Genomic DNA, 18043 nt, shown 5'->3' with positions numbered 1-18043 from the left:
ACATATTTGGCAGCATACCCGTGAAGAGCATAATAAATTTTGGTTGATGTAGAGCAGAGGTGGTCAACTGGTCGATTGCAACAGACTATTCGATCGCGGCTGTTAGTTCAACCGACTGTGGAAAGGCAAAAAGAAGTAAGTTTAATATACCTAATGATAATAGTTACACGTAAAAAGTACATAGAGCATACTGCACAATGTAATCACCAACTGCTGTGCAAATAATCTTGTGTATCATTTTTCAGTACCCGTTCCGTGACGTTATTTATCCTCTCTTCCACGCAGTACCTCTCCTTTGCTTGCGGCACACATTAGAAGTAGGCGGGAAGCATTTGGGACGGGGGTGGGGCTGGTTTCAATCCGTCAGATGACGACAGGGACTAGCGGAGTTATGACATCAGCGACTTCCCGTGTAAATCAGGATCAGACTCTTCATCATGCCACATACACTATGGGTAAGTGGTTGAAGAGAACCACTGAACGAACTTCAAATGAAGAAAGAAATACTTTTCATCAGATAAAGTAAGACAATATTTTCAGTATTATTTTACTCGGTGGATCAGGTGAATTACCTACCTACTAAGTCAAATGGGGTGATTTCAGACGGTTTTGAGATTATTTTCGCCTTAACTTTCACAGTTTTTGTTGTATTACCTATGTTTGTTTCAGAAGTAGTGGTGTATATGTATAACGAAATAACCTTTCACAGCCCACCATCTTGTAGAAACCTCTGTTATTTTATAACTTTACACCAAAATCTTGACAAACTTCTACAGCAATTGCCACTTTACCCTAGGCCACCGATGTAGTTGACAACTCCAGCTACAATACTTTTTCACTGGCCACAACAATTGAAAATTTCCATTTCATTATACTGTGTGAACTTTCAACAGTCAGACTGTTCATCAGATAATTAGTAGGTTAACAATCGTGCCAACATACAAGTCGTGGAACCCGGGAAATGCAGTCTCGTGCTTAAAATAAGCAGTGCATGAAGGTAACAGCAACAATTTGGTGCTATGCAGTGGGAGTGAGAAGATAAGCCATACTGTCCGAAATCCCCCCTGTGTTCTAAATCGTCCTTTTTGACCAAAAGTGCAAAGAAATAAAAACTTAGAAATAATTCTCACTCGCAAAGTTTTTGCCATCATTACTAAATTAAATTTAATGCACAGTTAGTGGTAGTATATCTCTACTTTTATTATTATACAAATTATCTTACTGACATTTTATTTTTGTAGATCCTCGAAAAATGTGATCCAAAGAAATCAAAAACTTATCACTCTCACCAAGGACGGGAACTGGACTATTTCTTTACTGTGGTGAAAGAAGACTGTTGCTGCTTAATATGCAATACATCTGTGGCCATACTAAAAAAAGGAAATTTAGAGCAACATTTGAACACAATTCATAGTAAATATCAGACAGACTCTTCACACCTGCCAGGTTAGCCGAGGGACTCGGGTAGACGTGCCTTCCCCATTTAGATTGACGACCAGGGCCGGTGTGCCAGCCAGCCTGGATGTGGTTTTTAGGCGGTTTTCCACATCACACTAGGTGAATACTGGACTGGTACCCATGTTTCGCCTCAGTTTCATGACTCGCAGATATTTGATAATGTTTGTACTATTTCATGACTTACACTAGACGCAGACAGCTGGGGTACACTACTTCCATCCCGGGAGTATGTGGTGGCGACAGGAAGGGCATCTGGCCATCCTCTGACACTAACATTGCCAAATCCATAGTAACAGGGCCCACCCCACATTGAAGTGGGACAAAGGCCCAAGAAAATGATGATGATGATCAGACAGACTCTTCACATAGCAGCAAAATAAAGAAGAGTAAATTGCAAGCATTGGAATCGCCATTATCAGTCGAAGAAAATATGTTTTTTAGGCATATTGAGCAATGTAAGTCTGCAACTGAAGCTTCTTTCCAAGTTAGTAACAGAATTGCACTGAAGTGCAAACTTTTTTCTGATGGAGAATACACCAAGGAAATTTTTTGAAGAAGTGTCAGCTTCGCTGTTTGTTAACTTCAGAAATAAAAATTAAATTAAAAAACTGTTCATGGTTTACAACTGTCTTGAAATACTGTGATGTGCCATATCGAAACGATGAGTGAATTCATAAACAAACAACTATGAAGAGATATCGTCCACTGCATTGTTTTTTCTCTACAACTTGATGATCCAACAGATACCACTGCTACCGCGACATTATTTATATTTAATCGGATGGTCCTTGAAGATTTGTCAAAGAAAGAACAAGTACTAAAAATGATTTCCTTCAATGGAAAAACTCGTGGCCTTGATATATTCACGGAATTCAAAGCATATATTAGCAAGATTAAGCTACCTTTATAGAAACTCTTACAATGACAGGTATTCATAGTGTTTTTATTGCTCTTTGTCACAGAGAAGAAGACTTTTCAGACTTCATTAGCTGCAACTGCATTACTCGTCAATAAGTACAGGCTAGTAATAGACCAAACAAATACATGTAATGGATATTTGTTTCAGGATTGTAAATTCTATAAAAGGAAAATCTCTCCAAATGCGGCTCTTTAAACAGCAGTTAGATGTGAAGGAACCAGATTTGGCATTGCACACTGACGTGAGGTGGCTGAGTCAAAACAAGTTTTTGCAAAGGTTTCGAGATCTATTGGACAAAATAATAATATTTCGTGAAGAGAGAAGTGATTATTATCCGCAACTACGAAATTTAGACTGCCGTGATTTAGCATTTCCAGCAGATTTTACCAGGAAACTGAGCACATTAAATCTGGAATCACAAGGCAAGAATAAAACATGAGCAGAAATGATGAGGTCTACTGCGGCATTCCAAAGTCAAACAGCGCCTATGATAGTTGACATCAAGAAAAAAAACTTTCAGCAATTTGTAAACATCAAAGATCATACGGAAAAACATCCCACCTACAGTTTCATTCCTAACAAGTACATGGCAGAAATTAAGGCAACGGTATCAGACTTTGAAATTTGCTTCAGAGAATAGAAAAAAATTGAGAAGTTGGTGGAATTCACCAGTTATCCGTTTAATAATTCCGTTTATTATAGTGACATCTATAAAATGGCTAAAAATTGGCAGTTATCTTTCAAATTGACCACATGATACTGCAAAGGAAATTATTACTCTGCACTGTGATATATTTCTAAAAACATTTCCGTCCTTTGCTCTAGATTTCTGGACATTGGTTTCCAACAAGGAATATCCACATTTGAAGAAATGTATTGAACAACTGATGTTCCTGTTTCGGTTCAACATATTTAAGTGAATCAGCATTTTCCTATGTAAAACCAACAAAAAGTAAACACTGTTATTACTTCACAGATGCTCATACATTGGATTCTTTAAGGTTGGCAATATCCAGCTAGAAATGTGATTTGATAATCTAGCGGAAGATGCTCAGATACAGTGCTCACGCTACTATTAACAAGACGTTAGTAAGAACAGTTTTCAGTTTTATGTTTTCTCTCTTAATAAAATAAAAAATACTACATAACTATACACTGAGCTATACTGTTTCATTTAAAATTTCAAAAAATATGTAAGTGGTAGATGGAACTACGTTTTTTCAGTAAACAGCAGCTCATGGGTGTAGAGCTTACAGGATTCTAAGGTGAACTGAAGCCATTGCTAACATGGTTGACAAGAGAGAAAATGTGATGTCAAAACAGTGGCATGCCCTCTATCAAGGTGCCTGTGAATAGTTAAATAATAGTAAAGCAACATAATTTTAAAAAAATTGACTTGTGCTGAACAGTAAAACCACAAGTAATGATTAAACCATGGAAAACAAATCACATGCATGGAGCCATAAGCAGTGATGTACCTATAGCTTTCAAAAGGGGGAGGGAGGTGTCCATCACCGGGCTTTAGGAAGGTAAAGTATATTTTGTCCATAACTTCGTTCACACTGTAAACAGATGCTGTTGTTTACCCTCAATAAAATCAGTCAACTGGAAATTAAAAAAAAATCGCATAAGCACATCAGAATCCACATCACATGCAAGTGAAGGTGCAGGTAAGAATCAAGAATTTTATTCATCATAGATCATTTTACAATGATATTGGCTTCATCATACAGGATGTACTAGTACACACAGAATAATAAAATAAACTATTGTCAGTACATTGTAGAATACATTTTAAGAATGACAGTGTACAAAATTACGCCAGGAAAGCTTCTAAAATTTAATGCAATAAGCTATACTATAGTATAATATAGTATTGTATTGTTTTTGTGTACACTATGAAATTACACACGATTAACCACAGCACACAATAATATGTTCAACTACAGACAACTTTTAAATGCTAATATCGTCCTCAGGCATCTCAAAGAATTCTTTAATGTCATAGAATGGATGATCTGACAGACAGCTGTACCACTTAATTTAAAAAATATATATCCATAGACTGAACATGAATTGGCAGTTTATTGAACATTTTGAGTGGGTTTACTTTGTGGGAATGTCGTGTTCTTGCTAATCCTTGGCACGGTGTGTCTAAATTACCCTTAGCCCTGATGTTGTGATCATGTATTTCCCCTCTGGCAATAAATTCTGAAATATTATTTTTAATATATTATATTATTATTTAATAATAATTATAATAATTATATTTAATAATAATTATATATTATTTAATATATTATATTATTTTTAATGTAGAGTACAGACACATAGCTGCATAAATTTATAATTGTGAGTATTCTGAGTCTGGAAAAAAGAGGACAACAGTGCTCCCTATGACCTCTTCTACATATTATGTGTAAGACTTTTTTTGTAATTTCAAGATGTTCTTGATGTGAGGGGAGTACCCCCATGAGTACCATATGAAATATTTGACTGGAATGGCCCAAAGTATGTCACCCTAAGGTGCTCCAAGCTGACTACCTCCCTTAGTTTCAAGATGAGGTATGCCACCCAAGATATTTTTTTCACATATGTGATTGACATGTTCCTCCCAATAGAGTTTTGAGTCAATGTGAATACCTAAGAGTTTTACTGACTTTTTGCCTACTTCATTTGATATCCCTATTTAAAGTTGTTGGGTTTTATCAGGATTGCACAGGAGCTTATTGGCTGCAAACCAGTCCATAGCCTTATCAAGTCTTTCTTTTGAAAGGCTATTCAGATCTGAAATGTTCTGATGTGGGGTAAGTAGTGTTGTATCATCAGCAAAACACTTGATGGGGTGGGCTATGTTTTTAGGTAATTCATTATTAGCTACAATGAAGGAGAAGGGTCCAAGGATAGACCCTTGTGGTTCACCTGCGCTGATTTCCATTACGGAAGAATTTACATTTCTCACTGAAGTGAATTGTTTTCAGCTACTTAAATAAGAATTTATCACAGCTAAAGTGCTCCCTCTCACCCCATAAAACTCTAGTTTCCCCAGTAGTACGTCAACAGGAATGCAATCGAAAGCTTTGCTTAGGGCACATAATACCAGTTAGAACATGTTACTGTTTTCAAAAGCTGCTAAAGTTTTGTCAACGATTTCCAAGATTGCCCCTGCTGTGTGTTTCTCCTTGCGAAAACCAAGCTGATTGTTACACAGGATATTGTGTTTTTCAAAGAAGCTGCTTATATGTGTGTGTATCAGTGCTTCAAATATCTTTGAGAATATTGGGACAATGGAGACTGGTCTTTAGCTTTGGGGAAGATGTTTGTCCCCTTTTTTAAAAACTGGGACAACTTTTGACACATTAAGTGCATCAGGAAAAACTCCAGATTCTACACATTTATTAAAAATAAAAGCTAATGGTTTGTCAATTGAGTGTATTGTCTTTTTAATTATGTTATTTCATAACAAATAACAGTCCATACTTTTAGAACCTGAAAATTTGTATACAGCTTTTATAACATCAGCAGGTGTGCCAGATCTCCGTTGAAATACCGGGTTAACAGGCAGTGGTGTTCTGACACGGTCCATTGCAGATGAATTTGTTGTTTTAATACTGTTACTTATTTCTTTAACTGAGTTTAAAAAGCACTGATCTAATGCCTCAGGTTCAAGCAGAGCTGTTTCTGTACATTTTGGTGTATTCTCTTTTTTCACTATTTGCCATGCTGACTTGCATTTACCAGGAGTCCTTTCTATATTGTTTTCCACTGCTTGCTTTTTTGCCCAAAGAAGTTTTGCTGTGTAGACCTTTTTGGATTTCAGATATGACCTATGAATGTTCACTCTCTGTTCTGCTCCTTGGTTAGCGGTTTGCTTTTGCATCTGCTACAGCATATGTGTGTTTCCTCTAATTTCTGCTAGCTCTTGTGTAAACCAATTCAGACTTTTCTTTTTCATATAATTTGGATATCTAATTTTTTTTACTGGTCAGCAAGAATACCATAAATCTGTGTACTTTTTAAAGAAGTTATCAAAGATAATTTCAGCTTCCCATTTTCCAGATTGACAATTATATATACAGTCCCAATCTGCACTTCCTAATCTATCAACAAAACTACATATATAATCTCCCTTTTGCCCTCATAGCATTACTACTTTAGGTTCTTCAATTTTAGGCCTCTTACAGGGTGTAAGGAGTAGTGGTTCATGATCTGCAAGTCCACTTCCTGCAAGTCTGACTGTAAAATCTTCCCTATGGAAATTTGCAACAATATTGTCTATGCAGGCATTCTTACATGTGTCACGGTTATTTGTACAATAGAGATCTAATGATTTTAGCATATTCAAAAATGTCTTAGCAACTGGCCTGTATGTGTTTGCCATTACTTTGTTGAAATCACCACAGATAGCAATTCTTGTCTTACTCTTCAATATCTTTTTAACTATGAATTCACATTTTCCAATAAACAAATTTACATCACCATCTCGTGACCTATATAGACTAACTAGCACTAAAAAGCACTAATTGATCTAAGCACCTTCTGATAAAAAATATGTATGTAATAAGGTACTTATGGATGACAAAAGCAACAAATCTAAAATTGTAAGTATTTATATGTTATTAAATTATATAATTAATTGTATTATATAAGAAAATATTACAATATTATTACAGTACGATTTGTTTATATTTAAGTTTGTGACATGTCATCATTTGGGTATAACTTTAGGTTATAAGTTAATGTAATTTAATAAATAACAAAAAAGGCTTTACTTTAAAGTATTTAACCTTTTACATCTTATTGCCAACTTATTTATAATTTGTTTGGAATAGAGTTGCACTGCCAGATCGAAATGAACACTCATTAGAGCAAGAGCAGTAAGGCTGTCATCTTCCATTTTCTTTCTGATTTAAGTTTTTAGCCGCAGTAGGCAGTGGGGTGTGAGTAAAATGATGAGAAGCTTTTTTATCAAAGAGAAAAATGTTCATTGCACTAATCAATAGTTTCTATTGCAGTGGCAGGTTTTTGGTCCAAAGTTTTCCAGTGATATCGGATACTCACACAGAATTACTGTGCTTGCATTTTCACACACAAATATTCGTGCTATCTTTTTAAAAATTCCTTTGGCCTGGAGTCATACTAGTTTTCTCAGGGAAAAGAATGTGAATCTCTTCAATCGTTTCGTCATCTGGTTTAAAACGAGTATTGAGTTCTGTAATCACATGTTCAATAAAAGGCTAGAGAACGATTCGGCGGTGATACATTTTGGCAGTTTGTCCTGGGTTTGTCTGCCGGCCAAGCGGTTCTAGGCGCTACAGTCTGGAACCGCGCGACCGCTGCGGTCGCAGGTTCGAATCCTGCCTCGGGCATGGATGTGTGTGATGTCCTTACGTTAGTTAGGTTTAAGTAGTTCTAAGTTCTAGGGGACTGATGACCACAGCAGTTCAGTCCTATAGTGCTCAGAGCCATTTGAACAATTTTTTTTGAACCTGGGTTTGTCTTCCAGTCAATCTTGGAGCAACTGTCACTTGGACCTTTCTGTTTTGCCTGTTCGCAAATGATTGAGAAATGACTTTCATTCCGAATGTTTTGCAAAGTAGTTTTTATTGTTTTCGCTTAGCTTCAAGTGTTGGTGAAGTTCACAATGACCTCATTAATTGCTCTGTGAGAAAACCTTTCTTAATATAGCTAACGACACAGTAAACTGGCTGTTTTCTAAGGTGTTCTGCAGTTGGTCTGCTTGAGTGGCGACATCTGTACTAGCAGCGTCTTGAAGTGTCTCAAGTATTGCGTGTAATATTGGAAGCATTTCTGCAAACCCTTCAACAGCCAAATGATTTTCAGTCCACTGCATCTCAAAAAGGGAGGTAAGCGTCGAATGAGAAGAGTTAATTGTTCTGCAGTTTTCTTCAAAATGTTGTCTCTAAGTTGATGAATTGCGCTTTTGGGTATCATTCTGCAAGTATTGTTGTCACACTATAACAAGCCGCTCATCACTGCAGCGCCATCAAAGCCTTGCCCAATAAATTTATTCATATACAAGTTATAAGATTTGAGGTGCGTTGTAATCGTTGTTGCCAGTGATTGAGCAGAAACATCTTCTATGTAGATAAATTCAAGAAAATCCCCCTGGTGATCGATTTTTCAGATGAGGAATCTACATATCATAAGCGAAACACTAGTTCCTCTCATCGTGTCATGTCTCCTATTTCATCAGCCAGTACAGTAAAAAAACTGCTTCTTTGCCCGTTTTAAGGACTTCTGATTGAATAGCATTACCACAAATTTCAATAATTTCATTTTGAATTCCTGAAGAGGTATCCTGAGTATTGGGACAATCTGTGGGTCACCCCACTCTGCATGTTGCCAGATTTATTCAAAATGGTGGATCCAAGATGACAGCTAAAGATGTGGCAATGTCGCAGTGATGTCATGGAGCGAATTTCAAATTTTGGCGGGAAAAGAGGTTATTTGAGCTCCCTCCACTAACCTAACTCAACCCCCTCCCTTCTCCTGCCTCCTCCCCTCCTCTCCATTCTCCATCAGGAAATTGGTGGGGAAAGGACTCAGTCTGTGCTGGGCTGTCGGATACAATGGATATAAGTATTTTTTATGCATTGTTTATCTAAACAATTTGAGTTGTCATTGGCAGTATCTCCTCCAATGTGTTCACCTTGAGGTCTGGAGTCCGACTGACTTAGTTCACAACACCATCACCAGAGGGAGCTGTTGGCCATTCCTCCCTCCCTCCCCTCCCTTCCTTTCCTGTAACATAATCCATGTGTCTAGCTGCTGGAGTGGGAGGACACATATAATTGCTTACTGTGTGTACTATGTGTTCAATGGATGAGATGTCTGTGCTGGAGAAGGATGAGTTCAATGGGTATGTTAGCTGTAGTCATACAGCTGAGTGTGTCTGTAGCCACCTACACAATGTTTGGAAAAGAATTATATTTCATGAATGCATGACGGAGATGAATACCCTTCATCAAATAATGAAGAAGTAGTAGGATAGGGCTAAGTTACAGTTCATAACTCATGCTGATAAATGTGTGTTCTGTAACTGCAGATCATTCGATGAAAATCCAGTCAGTCTTCTGAAGTGCAAGAGGCAAGACATTCACCCTGGAGTCTCCACATCTACTGGTAGAGGCCATGTACTGAAACGTGGTAACTGCAGGGCGGCTGCACTAAGTGCTCCCTGTTCCATTGGAAATATCCTCAGCCTTCCTCTTCTCACCCCTGGTGCACGGATACCTCTAGTCATTGATCACAAACTGTTTCAGGAATTAGTACATCTGGTGTTTAAGCAATGTGCAGAATATTCTCACGTACTGTACATAACTTGAAGATGCCAAAGGAACTAAATGTACCACTGCACAAAGAGAGAGAGAGCTATGCAGATGACACAAGAATATTTAAACAATTTGTGATGTAATTACGCGTATTATTGCGAGGAATACCACCACCGTCGCACTTGAATACGGACTGTAAAAAAAAAAAAAAAAAAAAGATCGCAGCACACTTGTGAAGCCATCCCTGAGACACTTTGTGCCCTTTTGTGGGAAATGCCACAGCAGCATCTGCTTCAGAAGTTACTAAACCCAATCGAATATGTCTCTAAATACATTTTCAAAAAGATCGCTGCACAGTAGTTTGCTTCAGTTTTGCGATGTACACAGCCACACTTGAGCACAGACTCTAAAAAGATAGCTGCACACTTGTGAAACCTGCCTGAGACACCTCACATGCTTTTGTGGGAATTAGATCCTAAAACCGATATCAACTGAAACATACTATTTTACACATCAAAGCGACGATATTTGGAAGTCGAAATAAATATCTCTATGTAACTCTAAAAACTGGACACTCACCACTTTTCCAGTTTTCGCTGCTTGTTTGAAGGCACTGCCAGAGAGAGAAATTTCAGAGTCCTACAGCTACTGTGGTGTTCATGACTTTTCTGAAATGTTGAGTGGTCTTAGCTTATGTTTTCTGCTGGAGTCAGGGACGTTATTTTCCTTTTTCCTCACTTCTTGAAGCACACACTGGTGTTTAAGTACAGATGGGAAAACCAGAACAAAATGGCTCTGAGCACTATGGGGCTCAACTTCTGAGGTCATTAGTCCCCTAGAACTTAGAACTACTTAAACCTAACTAACCTAAGGACATCACACACATCCATGCCCGAGGCAGGATTCCAACCTGCGACCATAGCGGTCTCGCGGTTCCAGACTGCAGCACCTAGAACCACACGGCCACTTCGGCCGGCAAAACCAGAACAGTTACCAGTTCATGACATATTTCGAATCCCACAACAGATCATGGAAAAAATACGAACAGAATTCGAAGCAGTGTCCTAAAGACGAGAAAAATGGCTGATATTTTCGGTGAATTTTCGATGCCCTACAGTTCTGGTCTAGAGATACTCTAAAGCCACCAAACCAAAGGTGGATGGTCTGCTTGGACTTATCTCTGAACGGTCAAACAAAGAAGACTCTCTGAGGTCATGAAACTTTCCATAGATACCTAGCCCCTCTTTTGTTCAAACCAATCTGTAGAGGCTCCTGTGCCCTGCACAAAGGATGTCTTGTGACTCTTACATCGTGGGACTGCCCGTGAATTGAGCATTCTGATTGGTTCCTGCTGAATTCACCAGCCAAACTGCTGCTGCTGCCGGTGTGGGAGCACTGTCTGCCATTTTCTGTAGACGGACAAATTACGAGACTTTGAGCAGCAAAACTGTTTTGTGAAGATCAAGAAAACATACAGCAATCATATTGCACTGACAGTTAAACCCTGCAAAAGTGGTCTAGAGATCTTGGAATATGCAAAATATCGCCAAAAACACTTCCTCAATTACACTGCTCTGCTCCTGTTGAGGAAAGCTTGAATTTTTTGGAGTGAAACCGCTCTCTAACCGGGCTATATCACCACAAACGATTGTATCACCATACAGTATCGATGTAGTAAACACAATTCGTATCCTGCACCATAAAAAATTGTCACTTCTGCAGCCTGCATGCAGCTATCGACCACCAAACGCTCGTACATATACCGCGAATACAGACAGATCCCAAAAACATAAGCATATTCATCGTATATGTAGTTGCAGCACTAGTTATTTCCCACAAGGTTGTTCGGCCATCCACCGCGGTCAACTGTCACAAGATAACTGCCTGCCGCACACGCTGGTCTCATGCGCAATCAGAGCTCCCTCCACAGATAGTGGTCACTCTCTGAACTAGTGTACACTTGCTGGGCTAGTTACTCTGGTCAAAGGCATTATTGTTTCCAGCCCTGACTTGCTTACTTGCTTGCTGCCATGCTTTCAACAGCCGTCTGCAGACTATGGGATTAGAAGAACATATGTAGTTTCCCATGGTTTGCCAGAATATCATACAATTTTTGCGATAGTTCTCGATATTAGCCACACAGCAATATGCTACCGATCGCTTGCACAGTGTAATTACGAAGATAAAGAGTGAAAATTATATCTCTGGAAACCCAAAACTTTAGCGATGTGGTACATGCTGCAAAGCACTAAGTAACTAGAAACTTAGCTCATCTGTGAAGCTCCTTACGTGGAAACTCGAAAAAATAGATGAGACTGGTAATTCCCCTTGTATTTTTTAACGAATATCTATGTCAATGATATAACAGATTTCAAATCATCCTTGTACTTTACAAAATCAACTAAGGCGCTTCTCGTGTCTGGAGAAGCGGCATATGTTTCTTCCACCTGTTTTTCACGCTCTAGAGGCACACAGCACGCACCACAACTGATGTTCTCTCAACCAAATAAAGAAGCATTCAACCAGCCAATCTACATGGGAAGGAATAATTTTCCAGTGCAAACACATGTCCATACTGGATCTTCTCAGATTTCCGTGGAGAACATTTGTGACCATGAAGGCTGCCCAACACATACTGAGTATTGGTTTACTATTCACCTGCCTAGAGGGCGACACAGGTCAGGTGCATTCTTGTACTCCAACCTCTCCAGTCTGGGAAGCTCCCACCGTAAGCCAAAAATGTCAATAAATCTGGCCATTGGCTAACTTGGCCACAGGCCCCCAGCACCCAGTCAGACTCGTCCTAGGAAACCAGCCACATATCAATCATTGTACTTACAATTAAACGTTAACGACTGCAGCCTCAATCTGAAGACATTCAACAATGAGCGAAGTATCGAAAATACTGCTTTATGACGACAGTGGCTGTGTAAATACAATTATCCATATTCTTCCTATGACTGGAGATAATTTTCAGCGTAAAAGAATGTTTCATTCCCTTACAGCTATCGATGTGTTGAAATCACTGTTTTCCATATAAAATCCATACCTTCCTTACTACATAGTCAATTTCTTTGCACATGTCGGAACACTGACCACAGCCCACATACTTTATAAGCCTGCTAATCACAATGAATCTCTCACACACACCCTACTAAGTATAATACTTCGCCAGTAACTGAATGCTGGTGACACCAAACAATACTGAGCGAAAATGCGTGATGAATGGACATGTCTCATTTGTTTTTCTTGCGAGTGCTACGTGTGTGTCTTACGAAGAGAGATGTAATCGTCGTATAAGCGACCAGCTGTTAAAATCACAATTGTAATGGTTATGTTACTGCCACCCTTCATAAAAAGTGGTCTTGGTTCTACCAGCATATACAAGTATCACTAACAATATCCGTGTTAAAAACTATACAAGCTTTATAAATCGAGATATGGCACTGCCTCTGAATGAAGTGGTTTTCCACACAAGTATCGTGACATGGAATACAGACAGTGATTGCTGGGGTGTTTATTAACAGACCAAAGGAGCGGGTGCATGTCGCCAGCGGTGTAAGCTTGTAATAAAATCACCGAATTCAGAAAGTAATTCGGCTAAGGAATGTTGTATAAAGCAGGTATTTGCAACTCCCTCATGCCGCCGCTACATATTTCTCACGCTAAAAAACAGTATTTGTAACACAGTCTATCCCGATGCCTTATCAGAGGTTCTGTGATATACCCACTGCACATTATAGGCAAGGTGATGATGGTTGATTGAGAATGAATACATACGATAGATGGTGTGCTATCACTTTAAAAAATGCAACGGTGGATGGAGGTCATAAAAAATGTACAAAATCCTATGACCAATACACAGACCTATAGTGTTACGCTTTCTGGTAGAAATGCTGTCTGTGATGTGGAATCCTGTCTTTCCGTTCAACAACATACCTGCATTTGTTTGTATGGAGATATGTTTTAATGGTTACGGTCACTAGTGCATCATATTGATGGCACTCTCATATCTCGAAACGAGACACCTTTTTTTGAAACTATCTGTTTTAGTAAAACTCTAACATAGTTTTTTAGACAGTCCCTTTGTATCTTGTAACTGTTCCTCAGTCTCTGCCCCCCATCCCCCCCTTCCTGCAGCTTTTTCCATGTGGTCGTACCAATTTAAGTTGGAACGAACAGAAGTTGGTGAGCACTATATCTACCATCTTCTGCAACCCATATAGAAACAGGGTGAACTGAGTTAATGCGACAGTACCATGTTTTGACCACTCGGTGGACATGGGAACATGTCATAGCTCTGCTAACTGTTTGCAATGTGTAAGGCCATTGCCAAACAATGCTTTCTCCTGCAACACGAGGTAGCAGTGGAAAAAGACAGTACAAGCAGTTATAGGAACTGGGAGAAGGATGAGGATTTTGCCACTGCATTGCAATGTGTGTCCAACCTACACAGAGGTACAGCAGTCTGAAGGAGATATGTGTGTCTCACAGTGCACTCATGTCTATCACCCAAACATTCTCTCTATCGTCGTTATTGTGTACCATCCAACCGAAAAGAAAATCATGAACTATAAAAACTCCACTATCATCTGGTAGAGAACTCGATAAGATATTACCACATCCCTCTCTTCTGATATACATCGAAAACAAAAATCATCTGTGTGCTGGCATTGAGCATATGTGGCGGTCCTATTAAATATACAGGTATTGATCCCCTGTATGAGAAACATACCTCACAGACTATCAGTTGCAAGAGATGGTCCTTGTTTTGTTATTTGATACATTGTTTCTTTTTTTTTTTTTGCTGCTGTAAAAAATCGAAGCAGTGTATGACCACAGATTTGCACACCACCATGCATTTTGTTTTTTTCCGCCATGACTTTGAGGTCTGTGTCAGGTTCTGAACTGAAATTAACACGATTTCATTCACTGGCTCTGACTGATAGCTGGATATTTCATGGTGTGAATTATGCTGCTGCTCCCATATCACACACACAGGATGATAAAAATAAAAGACAGTGGAAACATATGGAAGCTGGAAGAGTTTTGCAGCATTGTGGAGCATTTCCAAACAGCTGTCCAAAGATGGCTGACAACTTCTACATTTAAACTCATCTTTCACAGTGATGGGATAGCTGATGTCTCGGTGTACTGTCTCAATTGATTCCTCATACTGCAGTAACTGTTTCAGTGGTAGTCATCCACCAAGACTGTTTCTCTGTCTCAAACAATCGCTGTCAGTCAATCATTTTATGGTAATCAACAGCATACCGGGGGACAGATTGGATGGAAAAGACACCATCGATGTACTGTAATATGCATCACACTTGATAATGCTATCAGTTTTGGCAATTTTACTAGTTTTTAAGTAATTTCAATGCCGACCAGTGACACAGCTGCATGCTTCCCAATTTCTGTATCATCGCTAAACTACTCCTCTACTACCTTGTGAGTACCATATATTAGATTGCGTATGTAGATAGATGACTGTGAAGTATGTCCTTCATTGTTAATTCTCGAACATATGCACCAAAGTATACCGGACAGTGTCCTATGCCGATCTATATACTTGTACCACTTTGATCATAAAGTATAATTTATTATTACGATTGCCCATCTCTTCCTATATGGATGGCAGCCACAGAGCATTCTCACACCCTTAGGACAAAGTTACAGATTAAAAGACCATCTTGCATTGTCTTTCACCAACCCTCATTACAACACCGCCAACAATTTAATTTGCAGCTGACCAAAAGTAGACTGCTTCATTCTATGTCTTGTGAAGGAACAGAGTGAGCCAAGTCCTTAACTGCTGTTCAGCAAAGACTGTTCTGCACCCATCCAAGTGCACAAAATCTCTCCAGGTGTGTGGATGTTAAGGAAATTAGCACCCCTTATCAGCGTGTAGTAGATATGAAAACATTGTGATGATATAACAGACAGTTAAGAAGAAGAAAACGTGTGGTTTTATGCATGATGAAGCTTCAGACAGATGGAGTTTGAAGCATATTACGTATATCAACTGCTTTCAATTCTAAAGTATTGTGCTAGTGTGTGAGTTCACTACCAAGAAGGTATTGTTAAGAGACAGAAATGAGCGAAGAACATCAACACATGCACTCTAATGCAGGACATAAATGTCCAGCATCTGACATACATTCACCCCACAAGTATTCTATCTCAGTCACTATGGTGACCAGCTGTAAGAAGATAAAACTACTTCCTTCCATACTAAAGAAAAAAACACATACAGTCTTTGTCATACAAGCATGGTATAACTTTCCGGAGGTGTATAGCGTTCACTGTTTACATCCGATCACAGTTGAGAAATTATGCTATGATTGTATCAGTCCTGTATGAAATGATCGTCATTGATGGAGAATGCCTGCATAGCAGCAGCGTTGACATGTGCAATTGCACACCAGGCTACCACCAACTCCATAAACAGGACATCCATCAGGCAGATGTATACACGAGGACTGCAGTACCTCCAAAACACCTGCCACTAACTTAGAATCACCATAGTTATGAAACTGAAGCCTTGATTCTATAACCCAAGATGTGGCAGGGAAGTGGAGTACGTCACATAGGTCTTCGGTTATCTAGAGGAGGGTGCCGAAACAGAATGGACATGTTTTATCATAATCCCACCTGAGTTTGAAGTCCTCTGATGACTGATAGGTTTGCTGTTAAGGAACACAGGTAGGTAGTGTTTTAAGTCAGCCGTACACAGAACACGCAATTGTATAGGAGTCGAATGCATGTTATGGCACAAAACTGATACACCCCGATAAAACAAATGAAAAACGGTTAAATTGACCCGTTTCAACATCTCCCTCTCTCTATAGAATACTTCATCGGTCTACCGCGTTACAAGCACCTCTCAACCGATCACTCCATCACTTTCTATCATCCTTTAAGGTAGATGCAAGTCAGTGTAGAGGCAGAAGGCTCTCTTTCTTCCAGAAATACATCAAAGAGTAGTCAACTCACATGTGTCACTATTACCTCAATAGACATACAGTAAAATGTTGCCATACAATAACTGTTTGTTAGCTGACACTGCACGGTTGTGATTGGCGGAGAGTACGGTGACGCTCATTGTAAATACTGTTTGTTGTGCTTTAAAACATCTAATCAGTCCTGCAGAGGATCAGACATGCTATTCATTCTACAGTCTTATATTGCAGTCCCACAGCGCGTAATGCAACGCTCTTTAGCTAAGGATAACTAAGAACATTTTATAAAAATCTGTAAGGTGGTTGCCGATAACTTTGGGGTCACATTTGGGCTTGTGATCCGGCATATTACTCTACATTTGGTGGTGAATCACGTTAAATATTCTATTCCAGCCGTCGTATCGCTGTCGAAGAAAAAACAAACTTTTTTCCCTAGTTCTTGGTGTTTCCATGTAAACTTTTTCTCGTATTCTTCTTCTTGCTTTCACATACAAGAACTGTCCTGCACCTAGCAAAAGATATGCAAGTACTCTAGCATTTCGGAGTATTTGCCCTCAGTTAATACGTACTTTTCTGTCAATTTTTTCGCAATTTTATGTCACTTGTGGTCATGCGATCATGTCATCACTTATAGCCACGTATTCTAAAGCTGCTTGTAAGTGTACGTAGTACAGCACTCAACATCTATCGAAAATACACTATTTTTTCTGGTGGACAGTATAGAATAGCACTGTACTCAAATACATTCAATCACATATTTTACAGATGCAGTGCATTTGCTCTCCTTTCTGTGTGTCTGTGCGTGTGTCATGGATGGCCCATGGAGAAAGGCGGTGTGGCTTCAGGTCTGCTGTTGAATTCACGTGGCGTGGTTCGTGTGCCACAGAGAGGGAATGTCTGAGGTATTGCGTGCACAACATGAAGTGTGGTTAGGATTAATGCATGCCCAAGCCTGCCACTACTTCTCAGGCTCTGCCGGTGTTGTGTGACGTGGCAGCCAATGCGTGTTACCACCCAGCAAACGGCTGGCTGCTATGTGTCCTTAGCTAAAGAGTGTTGTATTACCTGCTGTGGGACAGCAATATACACTTACAGATGTATTGCATCTTTGACCCTGTGCAGGACTGATTGGGTGTTTTGAGCCATAACAAGCAGTATTTACAATATGCTTTTCTGTACTTTCCGCCCATCACAAACCTGCAGTGTCAGCTAACAAATAGTAGCTGTTTGAAAACATTGTACAGTATTTCTATTCAGGTAATAGTGATACTTGCGAGTTGACTGCTGTCTTTGATGCTTCCCTGGAAAAAAGAGAACCATCTGCCTGTAAATTGATTTGTATCTGCGTTAAAAGGTGACAGAAAGTTGATGGAATGGTTTTTTGAGATGGGCTTGTAATGAGGTATGAT

General features: G+C 39.3%; 1 protein-coding gene across 2 annotated transcripts in view; it reads left to right on the top strand.

The window, feature by feature from the left end:
• LOC124554669 overlaps window positions 1-18043 on the top strand; it is a 139792-nt gene that overhangs the window by 106372 nt on the left and 15377 nt on the right. Inside the window, exon 5 of one of the 2 annotated variants that reach the window (XM_047128288.1) lies at window positions 1242-1952. The exons of the other annotated variant lie outside the window; for it this stretch is intronic. Within the exon in view, the coding sequence (XP_046984244.1) occupies window positions 1242-1326 (85 nt within the window). The 3' untranslated portion in view covers window positions 1327-1952. Of the gene's footprint in view, window positions 1-1241; window positions 1953-18043 lie in introns of those variants that run through there. 2 annotated transcript variants of the gene reach the window in all.

This window comes from Schistocerca americana, chromosome X (assembly GCF_021461395.2).
Source record: "Schistocerca americana isolate TAMUIC-IGC-003095 chromosome X, iqSchAmer2.1, whole genome shotgun sequence".
NCBI classification, from domain to species: Eukaryota; Metazoa; Arthropoda; class Insecta; order Orthoptera; family Acrididae; genus Schistocerca; species Schistocerca americana.
Note: the sequence above shows the minus strand (reverse complement) of the source record. Positions and strands in the feature narration are given on the sequence as shown.